General features: G+C 37.6%; 2 protein-coding genes across 4 annotated transcripts; one reads left to right on the plus strand and one right to left on the minus strand.

Annotated features, from left to right (window-relative positions):
* The first annotated feature begins 128 nt into the window (after window positions 1-128).
* Window positions 129-17,331, plus strand: Sec23 (Secretory 23). 2 transcript variants are annotated; one of them, XM_021334925.3, is made up of 14 exons: window positions 129-311; window positions 400-687; window positions 1,225-1,480; window positions 2,236-2,806; window positions 3,177-3,319; window positions 3,859-3,998; window positions 5,500-5,615; window positions 6,297-6,450; window positions 6,870-7,021; window positions 7,483-7,657; window positions 8,272-8,427; window positions 13,406-13,471; window positions 13,706-13,726; window positions 16,776-17,331. In XM_021334925.3, the coding sequence occupies exons 2-14, from the start codon at window positions 409-411 to the stop codon at window positions 16,863-16,865; spliced, it is 2,319 nt and encodes a 772-aa protein (XP_021190600.1). In that variant the 5' UTR covers window positions 129-311; window positions 400-408; the 3' UTR covers window positions 16,866-17,331. The 2 variants fall into 2 exon arrangements, with proteins under 2 accessions (XP_021190600.1, XP_021190601.1); XM_021334926.3 differs by lacking the exon at window positions 13,706-13,726.
* LOC110376449 (uncharacterized) lies at window positions 8,786-13,992 on the minus strand. 2 transcript variants are annotated; one of them, XM_021334922.3, is made up of 5 exons: window positions 13,864-13,992; window positions 12,727-12,835; window positions 12,470-12,585; window positions 10,401-12,392; window positions 8,786-10,227 (listed from the first exon to the last, which is right to left on the minus strand). In XM_021334922.3, exons 1-5 carry the CDS (start codon window positions 13,925-13,927, stop codon window positions 9,041-9,043), a joined length of 3,468 nt encoding a protein of 1,155 aa, XP_021190597.3. In that variant the 5' UTR covers window positions 13,928-13,992; the 3' UTR covers window positions 8,786-9,040. The 2 variants fall into 2 exon arrangements, with proteins under 2 accessions (XP_021190597.3, XP_021190599.3); XM_021334924.3 differs by lacking the exon at window positions 13,864-13,992 and adding an exon at window positions 13,031-13,398.
* Window positions 17,332-17,758: the final 427 nt, after the last annotated feature.

Consider the following 17,758-nt stretch of genomic DNA (forward strand, 5'->3'; position numbering starts at 1 on the left):
TTAACACACCAATGAAATATTTTTTTAGGAGTAGTTTTTAGCATAATGTGAATAAATTGGAATCTAAATGAACTGAAATAATAAAATATAGCGTTAATATTTCCAGGTTGCGTCTTTCAAAATGACGTGGCCGTGGTGACAGCTGATTTGTCTATGATTTTGACAATTGCCAAATCAGCCAGCCTCTCCCGTGTCTTGTCTGGTGAAAATTATTGTAAAACTTCAATAACAACCAATTCCTGAATGAATACGTAGTGAAACCGTAGCATATTGCATATGTGGCTAGACTCGAGTTGCTGTAGGCACACTTGGTATGTAAAACATAGAATTAACAGCTGTTTATGTGGTTCTAATTTGCTGTCTGTTAAGTGTGTTAAAATATCGATGTTTCTTATGTAGATCGGCGAAATGGCCACGTATGAGGAGTTTATTCAGCAAAATGAAGATAGGGACGGGATACGGTTTACATGGAACGTGTGGCCTTCGAGTAGAATCGAGGCTACAAGGCTGGTGGTGCCGCTCGCTTGTTTGTACCAGCCGCTGAAGGAACGACCAGACTTGCCGCCGATTCAGTATGAACCGGTGCTGTGTACCCGGAATACATGCAGGGCTATCTTGAACCCGATGTGCCAGGTGGACTACAGGGCCAAATTATGGGTCTGCAACTTCTGCTTCCAGAGGAACCCAGTAAGTAACCTGTAACTACTCACTTATTTTAACTACATATTGAATTTAACATTCAATTACTTCAGTTTAATCATTCCAGTTCATTAATTAACATTAAAAATACATATTTTGTATATTTATGTATCCATAACGCCAGTATCTTATAAGAATGACTCATGTTTATGTATTTTCTTAATAGAAATTGTCCTTATGGTAAAAGAAACATTTGAGTTTACTTCTTATAATAAGTTGATAAATAAAACGAATTCTTTCTGTGTTAGCAATTATAAGTAACCTTCACCATCTTCAGCATTTAACTAAGATATGTTCTGCAAGATAATTACTTGCATTTGTTATGGTCATTCTTATGGATGATGTAATATTAATTAAATTCAAGAATGTTTGCTATTATTTTCATAAATAATTTGGTAAGAAACATTGTAGTTCAAATATTTTTCAAATTAATCTGAAATCTATGAATATTAGTATCAAAGTCCACCACTATTTATAATTTCGTTAACACACTCATTCATATCATCCCATCTCAATTATTTCCAGTTTCCGCCTCAATATTCCGCAATATCGGAACAGCATCAGCCCGCAGAGCTGATCCCCAACTTCTCCACCATCGAGTACACAATCACCCGAGCGCAGACCATGCCACCAATCTTCTTACTGGTGGTAGACACCTGCTTGGATGAGGAGGAATTAGGAGCTCTGAAGGATTCACTTCAGACATCACTGAGTCTTATGCCCCAGAATGCGTTGGTTGGACTCATTACTTTTGGACGTATGGTGCAAATACATGAGCTAGGTAAGTGAGAAACAAGGAGTATTTATTATGGGGATTGTAGTCTATGGCCAGTTGTCACTATTAACTTCCGGCTCTCCAAAAGTGTACTAATCTAGCTATACAATGCTATGTACAATATAGTGTAATTGAGGAATGTATCAAGTTTTTTGTGAATTCAATTATTGGATAATAGGTTAATCAAGATTCAAGTGCTCACAATTTGCCATCAACTCACTATATTATTTATATGTTTTAGTATTCTTTGTCATTCATGGTATGCTCATTATGCAATCAGCTTCAATTTTGAATTATAAAAAATTGGTGACCTTCCTTATTTATCTTAGAATCTAGTATGTTACATGCATGTTGTGAATCATGCTGAATAAAAGTTGTATCTGACTATCTATAAGATCTTAGGGTAAATAGAGGTCTAAAACTACTAAAGTCGACATTTTACACAGTGTATTCACTTTCACAACAAATTATCAATGAATTTATCATCACTTTGAATTACAAACTTTATGTTTTATGAGTTTATCAATATTGTGATGTGGACATGTTTTATCTTTTCTGTATGTTAGTTACATGAAAACACTATTAAGCAACCATGTAACATCTCTTACGCAGTAGGATAATCTAAAACAACTGAACTGAAATCAATTGCACCTTAACTTACTTTGCAGAATTCCCTATTTGAAAAGCAAACTAGCTAGCATTACTTTCAGTATTTTTTTTATTTCTGGCCTTTATTTACCTGATTATTTCTGATATTCCAGGTACAGAAGGCATATCAAAATGCTACGTCTTCAAAGGCACCAAAGACTTGTCGGCCAAACAAATTCAAGAGCAGCTAGCTATCGGCCGCGTCAACGCTCCCAATCCTCAGCAAAGAGCCGGCGCTCCCGCCCCGCAGCCCCCGGCACACCGCTTCCTACAACCAGTCAAGACTTGCGACATGGCATTGACTGATCTTCTTGGAGAGTTGGGACGAGACCCCTGGCCTCTAGGCGTAGGAAAGAGACCCCTTCGTAGCAGCGGTGTGGCTCTCAGTCTAGCTGTCGGTCTTTTGGAAGTGACTTATCCAAACACTGGTGGAAGAATCATGCTGTTCCTTGGTGGACCCTGCTCTCAAGGACCCGGCCAGGTTGTCAACGATGAGCTGAAGCAGCCCATCCGATCCCACCACGATATTCATAAGGACAACGCCAAGTATATGAAGAAGGCTATCAAACATTACGAGGCGCTGTCTCTGAGGGCGGCGACGAATGGCCACTCTATTGATATTTACTCGTGCGCCTTGGATCAAACTGGACTTATGGAGATGAAGCAGTGTTGTAATTCAACTGGGTAAATACACACGTCACTTTAATTTCTACTTATTAGGAGTGACGTCATTCACTAGGGAAGATCTGTCGCTGATGTGATCTACTTTTTAATAAGCAGTTTCAACTATAACCACTGAGTACCTTTGTAAAGCAAGCCTATGTAATTACAACCGTAATTAATATGATGACGTAATCAATACACTGTTTCTATATAATGTTACTTTTACAATAATGCTCGTCATATATTACATATTAATATGTAACTACTTTAAAATCGAATGACATTCAGTTAATATAATTTTAAAGTAAATTTTATTGAAATTGCTTCCATTTACGAATCCTATAATGAAAAAAAAAGTTGAACTGATTCCATATATTTCTTGTTTTCTCAGTGGCCACATGGTGATGGGAGACTCGTTCAATTCCTCGCTGTTCAAGCAGACATTCCAAAGAGTCTTTGCCAAGGACCAGAGACAAGATTACAAGATGGCGTTCAACGGAACTCTGGAAGTTAAATGTAGCAGGGAACTCAAAAGTAAGTTTCATTTGAGTACATAGTAGTGAAGTTACCTTCCCAAGCATTTTGTAGTTGTCTTAAATTAGTATGAATATTTTGCCAGGAATTTAAGCTAGGTGAGACCAAACGGTGGAGAGCAGATTAAGACAGCTTCCACAAGGACTGGCCACAAATAGCGACCGATAGGAAAAGATGGATGGCTATGGGGGGAAGCCTTTGCCCAGCAATGGGACAACATAGGCTAAGAAAAAAAAGAGACAAACTTAATTTCTGTCTCATTTAGTTTAGCCCAACTATATTGGATTCAGCTTTCAGTCTGACCGAATCCAGAGGACTGCCAGTGTTTAATTAGGAGCGACAGCCTATCAACCCAAAAAAATAAAATAAAAAGAATTATTGACGTTTGTGATCTGTGTACAATACAACAAATATTTCAAAGTGTGGTCGTCGTTATCATTTCAGCCGAAAGACGTCCACTTTTGGTCAAATTTCAGCCTTCCTTAAGTTCGCCACTTTGCTTCCGAAGTATATATTAATTTAATTATTTTTTTCTCAAGTATCGGGCGCCATCGGTTCGTGCGTATCTCTGAACGTGAAGGGTCCGTGCGTGTCGGACCAGGAGGTGGGCATGGGCAACACGTGCCAGTGGAAGATGTGCACCTTCAGCCCCAGCACTACCATGGCGATATTCTTTGAGGTAAAGTTTCTTTCTTGTTGTGTTTATAGTTCGGCCGTTCAGAGAATGCGTTCCTGACACCTATCAGTTAGTCACGACTAGTGATGGGCACAACATAACACGGAGTTCGTTACCGTTCCTCCAAAATGAACGGCCGCATTATTTTAAGATTATTTTCGTTTTAAATTGGCGGAATCATTTAAAATTTATATTTTAGTTATTTAAGTGGAAACCAAAAAAAGGTAATATGTTACAAAGTTACAATCTGTATTTCTATGCAATAAAGTAAGTACATTGAATATAGTTATATTAATCAGACTCCGATTCGCTTGAGCAGGTGGTGTCTTCATCATCATCTTCGCTTACATGTATAATTATATTATTATCAATAACAGAATCAATCCTGATATCTCGGTCAAAATTTCAACCTTTGCCCAGTCATCTCTTGTGACTTCCCCGCAGGCTTCTTTTAATATCATCCATCATCTTTTTCGTGCTGAATTTTGGGGAAGTATTGTGGCGGGCGGCGTAACCTTTTATTTGAGCCCAGATTAGTTCGATCGCGTTATATTGGCAATGATACGGTGGAATTCTTAGAACGCGATGACCATACTCCAGAGCCAGAGTTCATCGATTTGGCGGCCCATAACACCATTTGGGTTTACCATTTTCAACCTAAATATAAAAATGCTACTTTCTTTCGCGCGTTCGGTTTGGTCATAGTTTTTTTTTTTATATTTCAAGTTATCTTATAGTCCATTATTTTCAAATTCTTAAAAAGAAAAACAAAACGTATTATTTTATATTATAAGTATCTATAACTGTATAAGAACAGATTACGATACTTGCCTGTTATTTTTAGCACAGCACTACAAAATATAAGGCGCTGACATAACCTTGTAATAGCGCAGTATAGATTTAGAAAAATATTGTTTACCAAGTTTTTTGACACACAGTTTGGCACAAAATTATAACATTCATTGATTATTGATATAATAATTTTGTTTTAATGCTCATCAATTGTTAAAACGGTAAACAACCAGCAAAAATATTTTTATCGTACTGCAACGCCATTACAAAGTTACGTCGTCAGTTCAATCGCGATGTGTCAGGAACGCATTCTCTGAACGGCCGAACTATAGTATGTTTATATGGCAATTTTGGTGAGACCTATATAACTTCTGGAAGAGGTTTCAGCTGTAACAAGTGGGAACTTTCAGGCACCATGATAAAGTATTTCCTTGATAAATGGGCTACCTAAAAACTAAAATATATATTTTTTTAATTCGACCAATTTCTGAGATTTCGCGCATTCAAACAAACTTTTCAGCTTTTTAATATGTTACAGATAATTCGTTTTTAGATAACTAAAAAATAGTTTCATTGTTTTTCACACCAGTCATCACTGCATTTTTTTCTCAAAAATGACTATCGCCTCTTTAACTTCTTTTCCTCCCTTGTCATGTCCTAACTATCATAGAGCTTTGGGACATTATCTACAGCAACATATTTTGCACATCAGGTAGTGAACCAGCACGCGGCGGTGCCACAGGGCGGGCGCGGCTGCGTGCAGTTCATCACGCAGTACCAACACTCCAGCGGACAGCGTCGTGTCCGAGTCACTACTGTTGCGCGCAAGTCAGTACACAATGTTTTTATTATGTCTTTTATTGATAGGTCTGGTCACGGCATCATAACGCTCATGTCTGACGAAGTATTATGAGGTTTTGTGTTGATAAGCAGGTTATAAGAAACCAATATTTTTGCAATTCCTAATAATATTTTGTATTATGCCAATGTTATCTGATGTAGCTCATGTAGCTGAAAGAAAATTGGTGGAGATTGGATGGACGGCTGTTTACATACAAAACTTTATACAGAACTAACTTCTGCCAGCGGTTTCACGGATAAAAAGCCTATAGCCTTCCTCGATAAATGGGCTATCTAACACTGAAAGAATTGTTCAAATTGGACCAGTAGTTCCTGAGATTAGCGCGTTCAAACAAACGAACAAACAAACAAACTCTTCAGCTTTATAATCTATAATATAAAAATGAATCGCAAAATGTGTTGGTAAGCGCATAACTCAACAACGCCTGGACCAATTTGGCTAATTCTTTTTTTGTTGTGTTTGTTATTGTCAGGAGAAGGTTCTTATGAACGGTTGACGGGAGCGAAGTCGCGGACAAAAGCTAGTATTAGTATAGATTCATGTGGCAATGGTGAGATTTTCAAGTGATTTTATTCAACTTTTTTTTCGATACCCTTTATGATCTGTCTTGTTTCAAATATATACTGAATATTTACATCTCCAACCAGTTGGGGAGACGCAGCAGTAAGCCTGCACCACATCTCGGCCGGGTTCGACCAGGAGGCGGCGGCGGTGGTGATGGCGCGGCTGGTGGTGTACCGCGCGGAGCTGGAGGACGGGCCCGACGTGCTGCGCTGGCTCGACAGGATGCTCATACGACTGGTGAGTGCACCTGCTGGTATACTCAGGGTCTGCAGCAGGCAGCCTGCACCACATCTCGGCCGGGTTCGACCAGGAGGCTTAAAATACTTACGATTTTTAAGTCAAAAAAGCCTTCAGATGTACCATGTGTCCAACTGGTACAGTTTTAGACCTGCAGCAATTAGTCTCGGGCAGATCCAGCACTCAGAAAAGTTTGTGGGTACGTCCATCCGATATGGTTGAACATTTATTTAGATTCATTAGGTACGTTCAGGTACACAAGAGGGAGTACATAAGGTAATATGTATATAAGGAGAGTTTAGATGAAGACTGCGTTCAACTTATTTTATAAACTTTTGGCACCATATTTTAGTCATATCGCTAACATTAAAGTTGATATAATTTACTTCGAACATTCTAACATAAGCCTATGTTTTCAGTGCCAGAAATTCGGCGAGTACGGCAAGGACGACCCGAACAGCTTCCGTCTGTCGGAGAACTTCAGCTTGTACCCGCAGTTCATGTACCATCTGCGACGCTCACAGTTCCTGCAGGTCTTCAACAACTCGCCTGATGAGACTACATTCTACAGGTCAATTATTTTGTATCTACAATATTATTCAAATATGGGTGTTTTTTTTACAACTAGCTTCCGCTAGTGGTTTTACCCGCATCCTGTGTGAACTACTTCCCACACCAAGATAAAAACAACCTATGGCCTCGATGATAGGTTAACGCTGGAAGAATTTTTTGAATCGGTTCAGTAGTTCTTGAGATCTGAGTGCTCAAGCAAACTAACACACCAACTTTTCAAGTTTAAATTATGTACTAATCAATTATAATCAATAACTTTTAATATGTAATTCGTTAAAGTTTAAAAGTAAGGGCTTTTTATTTCACGGTGCTGGTAAATTGTACTCAAAAGTGACGACCTATTGTCGTAGTTATTAGTGTGTAAAAAATACGTGTCTAATAGTTGGTTGTTTTTTTTGGCCAAAACTTATTTGGTAGCCTTATATATTTTGCTAATAATTTTATCAATTTACCCCACAGACACATGTTAATGCGCGAAGACCTAACGCAGTCGCTGATCATGATCCAGCCGATCCTGTACTCGTACAGTTTCGGTGGCCCGCCGGAGCCCGTGCTGCTCGACACCTCCTCCATACAGCCGGACCGCATACTCCTCATGGATACGTTCTTCCAGATACTTATTTATCATGGGGAGGTCAGTTTCATATTGTATTTTTTTATATAATTTTTTGGGGACAGTAAATAATTGCCATATTGTAGGTTGAGGAGGTCGGATAGGCACTTTTTTTTGAATGCCTGGGTCTTCCGAGAGCATAAGGACGGCTGAGTAAAGTCCATTTCACGAAAACGTCCCGCAGACGCAGCGTTAGTGTCTATGCGATAGTTCAGTAAATACGTACAAAAATATATAATTTTATACTATATTTTATTTCTATACTTAAACTATATATTCTCTATATATATATACTCTATATTCTATACTTTCCTTCTTTTCTAACTTTTTTCGTGAAATGGGTTTTATTTAGTTGCATTTTGTTAGACAAAGAATCGACAACATTCTTAGGATTTTGACTTTAAAAGCATTGGGCTAATTGCATTACTTACCTGCGATGCACAAATGCGTATTAATTCTAGCGACATAATTAAGAGATAACAAAATTACAATATAACAGCAATGTTTTCATTTGGTCATGGTCAAAACAATTCTAAAAATAATAGAAAATAGGCAAAATTTTGTACTCATATGTTTTAAAACTTAATACTTTTTCCTATGTGTTTTGTTTAAAACTGAATTCGTTTTTTTAACAGACAATAGCCCAATGGCGTGCCCTCCGCTACCAAGACATGGCGGAGTACGAGAGCTTTGCGCAGCTGTTACGTGCTCCCGTCGACGACGCGCAAGAGATACTGCAGAGCCGCTTCCCCGTGCCGCGATACATCGACACCGAGCACGGCGGCTCACAGGTACCTAACTACCCCCACAGGGACCACAGGCTGTTCACTTGCTGACGACGATGATGATGATGCAAGGAGGATCTCATAGGACTTTCAAAGTAAAAAAAACAAAAACAAATAAGCCTATAAAAGCTCTTTCGAAACGTCAAAGTAGTTGCACGGTTCCAAAGAGTCGGTTTTATGGAGAAGAACCGGCAAGAAACTGCATAGAAACAATATATTTATGTAGTGTATTTTCTAAGGGCCTTAGATGCCTGATTTAAATAAATAAATATTTTAGGTTTTCAAGCTATTCCTGAGAAAGTTATATAATGCAAATGGAGCTAATATGTATTAATCGATTGTACAAAACAATTTTAGTGCCAAGAGAAAAACAATTTATTCAATTCTTTGGATTCTGTACATTTGGAACAGCCTATATCCAGCAGTGGAGGCATAAAGTAAACGCGAAACGCGTAGCAAAATTAACGCAATTTTAAATTGTTAAATGGATCTTTAGCTCTTGAAAAGTTGTGAAGTTCCTACTAGACTACCAAGACTGAAAGTGAAAAGAAGATCAAGTCGGTTGCTCAAAACGCAATAAAACTGACAAATTAAATATTTATTCCTACAACATTTGACACTAAGATACCTCAACACTTGGGTCCCTACTCTTCATCTTGTTAGCCAGTATCTTTTCCAACATATCGGTCACCTTTTGTTGCGATTGCAGAAAGTTTCTAAAGTGCGTGTCGTCGTATCTGTTTCGTGGCTTCACCATAGGGATGCGTGGTTTCACCATAGGCATCTGTTGTCTCTTAGATATTTCATCATTACTCGTGTCTGTCGGCAATGTGTTAAATTCTTTCCAAGAGTGTCGCGGCCAGTTCTCAATTTTCTCCAGTTTTTTGTGGAATTTTGTACCGTGTGTGTCATACCGCGGTTCGCGATCGTAATCTGAATGACTAAATGTTCCCGGTTTTATTCTAGGCATTTTATGGTAGTGGGTTAAACCTGGTCGATTTATACTCCCGGTATAGCTCAAACTTGCTGAGTTACTCAGACCTCTTTGGCGATCTAAATTCTCCAAGTTACTGATACCTCCCTGATAGTGTATGGCATCTCGGTGCCTAGGACTCATTGCGTGATTTTCGAAATGGCGCAACTTTTCATTGTACTCACGGTTATGCCACTGTTTTTCCTTATCCTTAATAATTCTACTTTTATAGGAGAAGTCACGGAAGTCTTGCCTCTTGAGAGGCATGACTCCAAATCGTTCCTTTTTCAAAAATTCCGTTAGGACTTTGTCTCTTTGATTTCTGTCTTCTAAACCTAGACCTTCGTCGATGCGTTTTTTACTTTCCCTCTCTAGTTGTTCTTTTCTGGGGTTGGGCTTAGTTGTTACTACAATGTGTTGGTTAATGGCCTTCAGTGGTTGCGGCATCTGTATAGCTAGAGGTGCTATTTCGTCATCATTGGTCTGTATGGTGAGGGCGTCATTTATTTGTTTTACGGGAAACTGGTAGGGTGCACCTGGATTTTGTACTGGCATCGCTCCATTTAAATACGGGTTAACATTAATCGTTTGGATGTTAGGCCCTTTCATAGTGTACGGGTTGAACGCGTCCCGTTGATTCTTTTGTAATATGACTGGTAGTTTGGTCGTGCTCCTTACAGTTGTTGCTACACTGACGGGAGTGTTTGGCGGCGCCTGACTTGTAAACATATCAGCTGGCTTCATTGCTTTCAGCTCTTTGAATATGTCCATTATGACTTGTTTTATGTCTTGATTCGCTACGGTGATCTCTTTCTGAAGGGTCGATGGTTTTTCTGGAAACATTAAAACGATGTCGATTATTCTTCTTGTTCGTAACTATTTCCATCTTGCGATGTTTGTAGCCGGGAGGTGATATAAGATATGTTAGCAAGTTTCATAATTGCTTTGAAATATTAAGATTATTACTAAGAAACTTGAAAAAATAATTCAAAATAAGGAAGCTTACCTGATGTTGTTATTATTGTCGTAGTTGTGCTAGGCGTAGTAACTGTAGTTGGAGCTAGTGTTGTAGAAGGCGTAGTAGAAGTTACAGTTGTCGTTGTTACCATAGTAGGGGCTAGGGTCGTCGACATTACGATAGGAGCCTCTCTGGGCACAGGAGCCGATCTTAGCGTAGTAACTTTCGTCTCTATATCCTTCAAAACAATTTGCTTAACCTTTTCAGCTATCTCTTTTAATACATTAGCTGGTATAGCCTCAGGTTCCAATACCTTTGACCCGAAACTTTTAGTTGGTGTTAAGACGTTTTCTGGCGTACGTCGTTCCTTGTGTTGTTGGAATTTGTATCTTTCCGGTATTGATCTTATTTCCTGCCCAGTGTCTTCATCAATTATTTCTGAGACTTTCACTGCAGGAGTCATGTTTTCATTTTGATTGCCATCGGATAGTTCTATACGATGAGGTGTTATATTTCTGATTGACTTTGCTTCCTCGTTAAATTGGATGTAATTGGTTTTTGGTAAGTGATTTTGCACGACAATGACTTTTGTATCTTCCAACGGTATAAAAACATTATTATCATTTTGTTCTGATTTACTTAATTCCTCGGGGCTGAAATTTGGATTATTCATTCTTTTAGCAAATTGATTTTTCTTTGCATTTTTTATAGATGGTAGCAAAGTCTTGAAGCGATTATTTTCTCCCTTGAAAGTTTTATTCAATTTTGTTCTTTTCATCATATGATCAGGTCTAATTTTAACTCGATGACTAAATGAATCAAAATTATTGGTTTTTCCAGATTTATTGACTGTTCCATCAAGAGGCTTATGCGCTCTCAATATGTTTAGTCGTTTCACGTTATCGAATTCGGGTAGTGCTGCGTTGAATTGATTAATATTCGAAGGCAAGTTTTGATTAGGGTCTTCTTCTTCAGTGAAAATTTTACGTGGTTTCTGTTTGTCTTCCCATGGTTGCCACGATTTCACCTCTGCTGACCCTCTTTTAGACCGATCCATATTGTGTACGTACAGACTTTGTGTATGTTTCATTTCATTTGCTGTATTGTTAACACCATTCATATGTTTAACAAGGTGGTAGTGATGAAAAGTTTCACTTGTTTCTGGTTTACTCCTTTTAATTTTGGCGGTGGTTCCAGTATCTGAGACGGTTTCTCCATTTTTGTTCACATTGTGATTTTGGAGAAGTCCGTTCAGAAACTTTATAGGACCGCTGTAGTTGGAAGTACTCAAGAATCTAATCTTCGGTTCATTTAGAATGAGGTTGTATGGCGTATCTTTTATCTCTTTACTTTCTGGTTTATTATGTTTGAATAGTATGCTTTTTGTTTCTTCTGATATAGAGCTTACTACATCTTTATTGGCTTGCAGATCACCTTGTGTAACTTGATTATTTTCATCATCATTTCTTGTGGGATTTAATCGAGATTGTTCATCGATTATTCCATATTGATTTGGTTTTTCTGCGTGCTTTTTGGGCATATAATTCTTGTATTCTTCCGTAGTCGTTTGTGGAGTTGTGTTGGTTGTAGGCCGAGTTGCCAAGTAATAATGCGCTAACAAGCTGCTGATGAGTGCCATGTTTCTACTGTCAACTTGTCCTTGAGGTGATACAATGTGTACCGTGGTTGTAACATTTCTTTCTCTTCTAATGGTAGGCATAGCTTTCGTTGTCGTCGGTTGTCTAGTCACTAGTGTTTTAGTATGTTGCGTGAGTTTAGTCCAAAAGTTCATTATGCTCTCTATATCTGGTTGGTTTTGCAAATCTTTTTTTTCATCATCTTTTTGTGCGTTTGCTAAGTTATGAAATACTATAATTGGAGGTCCTATGCTTATTGGTAACATTTTTGTAGTCACATTGTTATGTGGATCAAGAATAGGTTTGGTTTTATTCATGTTATGATCGTTATATAGAACAGTTTTATCTGCTATTCGCGCCCTCATTCTAGGAAGCTCATCAAAATTGTCATCTTTTTCAGAACCTTAAATGAAGTTTTGTTTTGTTAAATGATTTGTAGTTAGCAAAAGAATATTTTTATATTGTATATTGTAAACTTACGTTTAGAAGTTATTGTAAATGCCTCAGTAGTTTGTGCTTGTACATTTGTAGTGTTGTTTTCAACGTTATTTCCTTTGAGTGAATAGGACTCTAATAAACATTCTTGTCTCAGCTTTCTGAAATGAATGCAAAACGCCCATTAATAATTTGCTTATAAACTTTCTATAAATCGCAACTACATTATTTTATATGCACGCCAGCTGCTAAATACCTAAATGCATTGTAGTACATTCTTATAAAGAAAAAACAAAACTCACTCATTGTTCATATCTTCCATGTTTACATTGTGCCGCCTGAGCTTCTGCAACGTGCCAGCATCCAAGTCTTCCTTTTGTAATCCACTCAACAGTAACATACATACTACATCTGAAAACTATCACAATTTAATGGCGCACGTTTTCACAAAACAGCCGAATGTAACTGTAACTACAAGTGAACACTTTAAATGGGGATCTAAGACAATGTTTAATTGAGAACATGTGTTATTGGAACCTTTTATCTGGACTAAACGCTGTGGGCCCTGACCGTGGCCGTGTACGATTATTTCACGTGTGAACGTACATGATATTGCAACTGCAGTCAGAATAAATCGGCACCACATCGTTATCGCTGTGAATACTTGAACGTTTTCATTGTTTTTGCCAACACAGCGCGGGGAGAAAGAATAGGCGACCGCTCGCTATCGGTGCGAACTTGTTTTGCAGGTGGCGACACTGTACCGACTATGTCTTTTTGCGTATTGTACGGCTGCTATGTACTTTCATAGTAAGCAGGAAAAACATCCATCATGTTTATATGATACACTTCTGATTAAATGTTTGTGGGTATCCGGGCCCTCCTTACCCACTGGGCATGAAGGTAATGACCCGGGCAGGAGGCAAAGACGGCCTACTGTGTATTAACGTTGTATGCAATAATGTATTTTGTCTATTTCAGGCGCGGTTCCTTCTGTCGAAGGTCAACCCTTCACAGACGCACAACAACATGTACGCGTACGGAGGGGTGAGTAACAAAACCTTTCTTAAACTACACGACACATACATTAATCTATATAGTCAATTAAAATATTAATTTGTTGTTGTACCGTATTGTAAATGCATGGCGTTCAGCCTCGATTTCTTATGTAAAATTTTGTAGCCATTCAAAATTTGCATGGAGTGACAAAAGACCATTGAGCATGGTGTGAATTTGATTTTGTTTTTTTTTTTGTTCCATCATTGTTATGGCGATATCCAGGCGATGCCGATTCCATCAGCGGTAGTGACTTTTATCTTTTTTTTATTGGTGTTGGCTTTCTATTTCTGCAATCTAGATTAACAACCTTTTTGCGCTTCGAGCAGTTTCTAACTCTGCGCACGATCATTGGAAGTATTTTAAAATAAGAATTTACTTACGAATTCCTCTGCATCTGTGGATTGTAGAGGTATATAATGACGCATTAATTACCGTGTAGCCCATATTAAAATGGTTATGAGCACTTTCGCTTTTAACTTTAACTGTCCCACATTTTGAACATTTGAAGTGAATTCTGTTTTAAAATATTTAAACTAGTGATCGTCACCATTTGCGCATGCGCTTTATTTGCAGATTTTATGGTGAAATAATATAAACGGGCAAATAAAATAAATAATATACCAATTTTTATGTTTTCTATTATGTTGCAATTGAAATAAAATATGCCTACCGTAAAACAAAACTATAATATTAGGCCTATAATATAATTTTCGGAATGATATGCTTACCATAAAAGAAAGCTATAATATTAGGCCTATAATATAATTTTCGCCATGTTAGGGTTAACTCACACCAAAAGAGAGGCAAAGGGCAGTGAAGAGGAGCGCAGTTTCACTGTCATATGAATTTCAACTTTAGGTATTTACTTACAATACTTTTGCGAATTCCATAAACGGAGTCGTGCGAGTTTCTCATGCGATAATTCGTATCTTTCCTGTGAGTTGACCCTTACCTCACTACAAATTTTTCGCGGCCAATACCTTTGTGTTTTTGTTGTTTTCGCATAAAAATAAAAATTAACGCTCAGCTTCTCTTACTAAAACTAACGACTTTTGATGTTCTAAAAACAATTACTTTAAGTTATAATTATTAGGCTTATCTATTTCTATATACACTCAGCGGCACGGAATTTGGCCCAAACAAATACAAGTAGATATCAGCCCAGATAGCTGTTGTAAATTCTAATTTCATATGACATATTGTCAGTCCTTTCGTAATTGTTAATTAAAATACAGAAAAATGTGTGTCTGTTTAACTTTTGTAACACTAGAAACAGATTCCGTTGCTGGAACACAAAGCAGAAAGTTAAGTTTAAATTCAGACAGAAATTATCGAAGTACTAAGCACGTTCCAAAAAAAAATTATTATTATGATCGTTTTTTGTTTCTCTTTTTTTCACAATTTGATCTGAAAATTACTCTTACTGCAGCTCAAGTTGCTCAAGTAGTGTTGCTAAGACGTCAAGGGCGGAAGCAGCGGAAGATGGTTGAAACTTTAAGTGCACCGCGTACAAGTTAAAGATATGCATAGAAAACGTATGACTAGACTGGCCTTTACACAAGAAGACTAGAAAGTGGGGGTGTAAGGTGTTCGTCGGAGCACGACAACCGATTTATCGTACGTGCAATAATGAAATATCGGTTTCTCACTGCGTTAGAGATACGCCAGCCTTTGCAAACAGCAAGAGAAGTCAACGTCCGTAAGCGCACAATGAGAAGAAAGATGGAGGAACGGGATCTGCGTGCTCGAAGACCAACTCGAGGCCCGGAACTTCTCTCGCACTATCGCATAGCCAGACTTAGGTTTGCAAGAGAACATGCAAATTAAACGCATGACTAATGGAGTAAAATTTTATGGACCGATGAATGCAAAGTCGTCTTAAGAGCTCCAGACGGCCGTGAATGTGAATGGAGAAAGCGCGGAGAATGGTTTCATCCCACCACTACCAAGCAAACAGTCGGTTTTCATGGTGGGTCCATCTTGGTTTGGCGAGGCATAAGTTCAGCAGCCCGTACTGAATTATTGGTTGTCGAAAGTCGTGTGACAACAGTGCGGTATATTGAAGAGATCCTTCAAAATCATGTTTTACCCTGTCAGGGATTCATAGGAAGTGAAGAATTTCGTATAATGCAGGACAATGCTCGACCTCACGCAGCTCTTTGCGTAACCGATTACTTGTTCGAGCTCGGTATTCAAAAATTGGACTGGCCTGCAAGAAACCCAGCCATGAATCCTGTAGAACATGTCTGGAACATGCTTAAAAGACAGGTCCAAGCAAGTCGTAACCCACCACGGACTCTTAGTGAACTGAAAACCGCGCTGGTAGCTGCCTGAGAGGAGATCTCTCAGGTGGAGATAAAAAACATCATCCAGAGCATGCCAGATCGTGTGCAGGCACTCATCAGATCAAGAGGAAGAAACACCCATTATTAAAATTCGAAAACTTTCTGTTTTGTTAAAAATGTTGATTTTAAAAAGTTTATGGTGATTATTGAGGTAAAGGACTCTGTTTTATAACTGAATGAAACTTAATGGAAATCCTCACAATTCTGTTGTTTGTTAGTCATTTTCTTTTGGAAAATGAGTAAATTAAACAATTTTAAAATAAAAAATCAGATTTTTCATTTAAATAATGGTTATAAGGCTCAAATGTGCTTGGGCCAGATTCCGTGCCGCTGAGTGTATTTGTGTTTTTGCGTGACGAGATTATTTAACTCACAAGGGAAGCAGACTTAGTGTTGGTCACACTTCGAGTTCTTTATAAGACTTATTAAAAAGATATGATATATCTACTAAATTAGATTATGTAAGGAAAACAAACGTTCGAATTGAGACCTCCTTTTTGGGAAGTCGGATAAAAATGACTACAGATTTTATCATTATGTGTAGGTAGCTTAGCTTTCTATGCTGGTGTGGAGGTGATCGTTATCTTATAGGTGCTTTAAATAGGTATAGATTGACTACGGAGTCCAAGTATTGAGGGCACTTTATTTTCAACATTAAGATAGGTTAAAAGGTTTTAGGACTTAAAGTGGGAACGGAAAAGTTACATATTGAAGTGTGGACTAAACGTAACAAACCTACATTCTAGTCAAAATGGAGACAGTTTTTGATCATTTAAAATCAATTGCTATCTCTTTTACATTCAGCAAAGCTTAACTTTTTGGGGGATTTTTCCTGACAAGAATACCGCTTGATTGCAAAATCGAATATTTTCAAGCCTACAGACGCTGGTGGTGGCCTTACCATACCTTGATCAGTTGCTCATATATTTGTTTGTAAATATTCACAGGACGGTGGCGCCCCCGTGCTGACAGACGACGTGTCGTTACAAGTGTTCATGGAACATCTGAAAAAACTCGCCGTGTCGTCCACAGCTTAACAAAACAATATGGGCCAACACAACTTTCAGAACTGACCTATTGGAAGAAATATAGCCACGAAAACCAATATCTTTATGTATTCATTATTATACTTAAACTTATTTTACCTATGAAGGCTTGATAATAATTTAGTAAGAAAATGGATTGCTTGATGATAGAATATTTGTCATTATTTTCACCGTCAGTATTACATCGTGGATATAGGTAAATTCGGGCATTTAATAATCTCATGTAGCTTGGGTATGTTCTAGTGTGTACTGGGCTCGTATATCTTATGATTTAGTATATAATTATATAATGTTATTCATTTAAACTAAGTATACAGCCACTTACAGGTGTACTAATGGTGTCAGTTCTGAATTTGTATAAGTATTGTGTGTGATGTTCCAAATTGTTTTTGCAATAAGTTAAATTTTCTACAATACAATGTAAATTATATGAAATTAAAATGTTTATGAAATAATACTTGTTACTTTCATTTCGCCTTATTTACTTAAGATACAGAGTAGTAAACGTTTTATCTGGCTTTAGGCCTAGAATCATTCACCTACAGTCCGGTCATAATAGATATTGGAGATGGATTGATGTGTAGCATATAGGTTTTTAAAATTGAATTCATAGGTAAAATAATACAACATTCTGTACAAAAAAATATTTATTCCTAATTCTAGACACCAACTTGAATACAAAATACGAATTTTAATTAACCCTACATACACGTAAATAATTAATCCTTTTATACATACAATTCTGTAAATCATTAAAAAAAAACATGAACATAATTTATTGAAATAATTAACAATTACATTTAAATAAAAATACGTAGTATACAATTAACATCACGCTGACTCCTTTTGAGTGTCGACAGTTACTTTAGATTATTTCAATTTTC

The sequence above is a fragment of the Helicoverpa armigera genome, chromosome 20, assembly GCF_030705265.1.
Source record: "Helicoverpa armigera isolate CAAS_96S chromosome 20, ASM3070526v1, whole genome shotgun sequence".
Lineage (NCBI taxonomy): Eukaryota > Metazoa > Arthropoda > Insecta > Lepidoptera > Noctuidae > Helicoverpa > Helicoverpa armigera.

What these genes read in the sequence shown, in the direction of transcription:
- Sec23 (XM_021334925.3), top strand. Translation starts at nt 409, where the DNA reads ATGGCCACGTATGAGGAGTTTATTCAGCAAAATGAAGATAGGGACGGG. An exon ending in ACAGGATGCTCATACGACTG is followed by an intron (nt 6,451 to 6,869) that starts GTGAGTGCACCT and finishes CTATGTTTTCAG; the next exon opens with TGCCAGAAATTCGGCGAGTA. An exon ending in ACATGTACGCGTACGGAGGG is followed by an intron (nt 13,472 to 13,705) that starts GTGAGTAACAAA and finishes GGCGATATCCAG; the next exon opens with GCGATGCCGATTCCATCAGC.
- LOC110376449 (XM_021334922.3), bottom strand. Translation starts at nt 13,927, where the DNA reads ATGGGCTACACGGTAATTAATGCGTCATTATATACCTCTACAATCCAC. An exon ending in CCACAGATGCAGAGGAATTC is followed by an intron (nt 12,836 to 13,863) that starts GTAAGTAAATTC and finishes GATAGTTTTCAG; the next exon opens with ATGTAGTATGTATGTTACTG. An exon ending in ATTTACAATAACTTCTAAAC is followed by an intron (nt 12,393 to 12,469) that starts GTAAGTTTACAA and finishes ACTTCATTTAAG; the next exon opens with GTTCTGAAAAAGATGACAAT.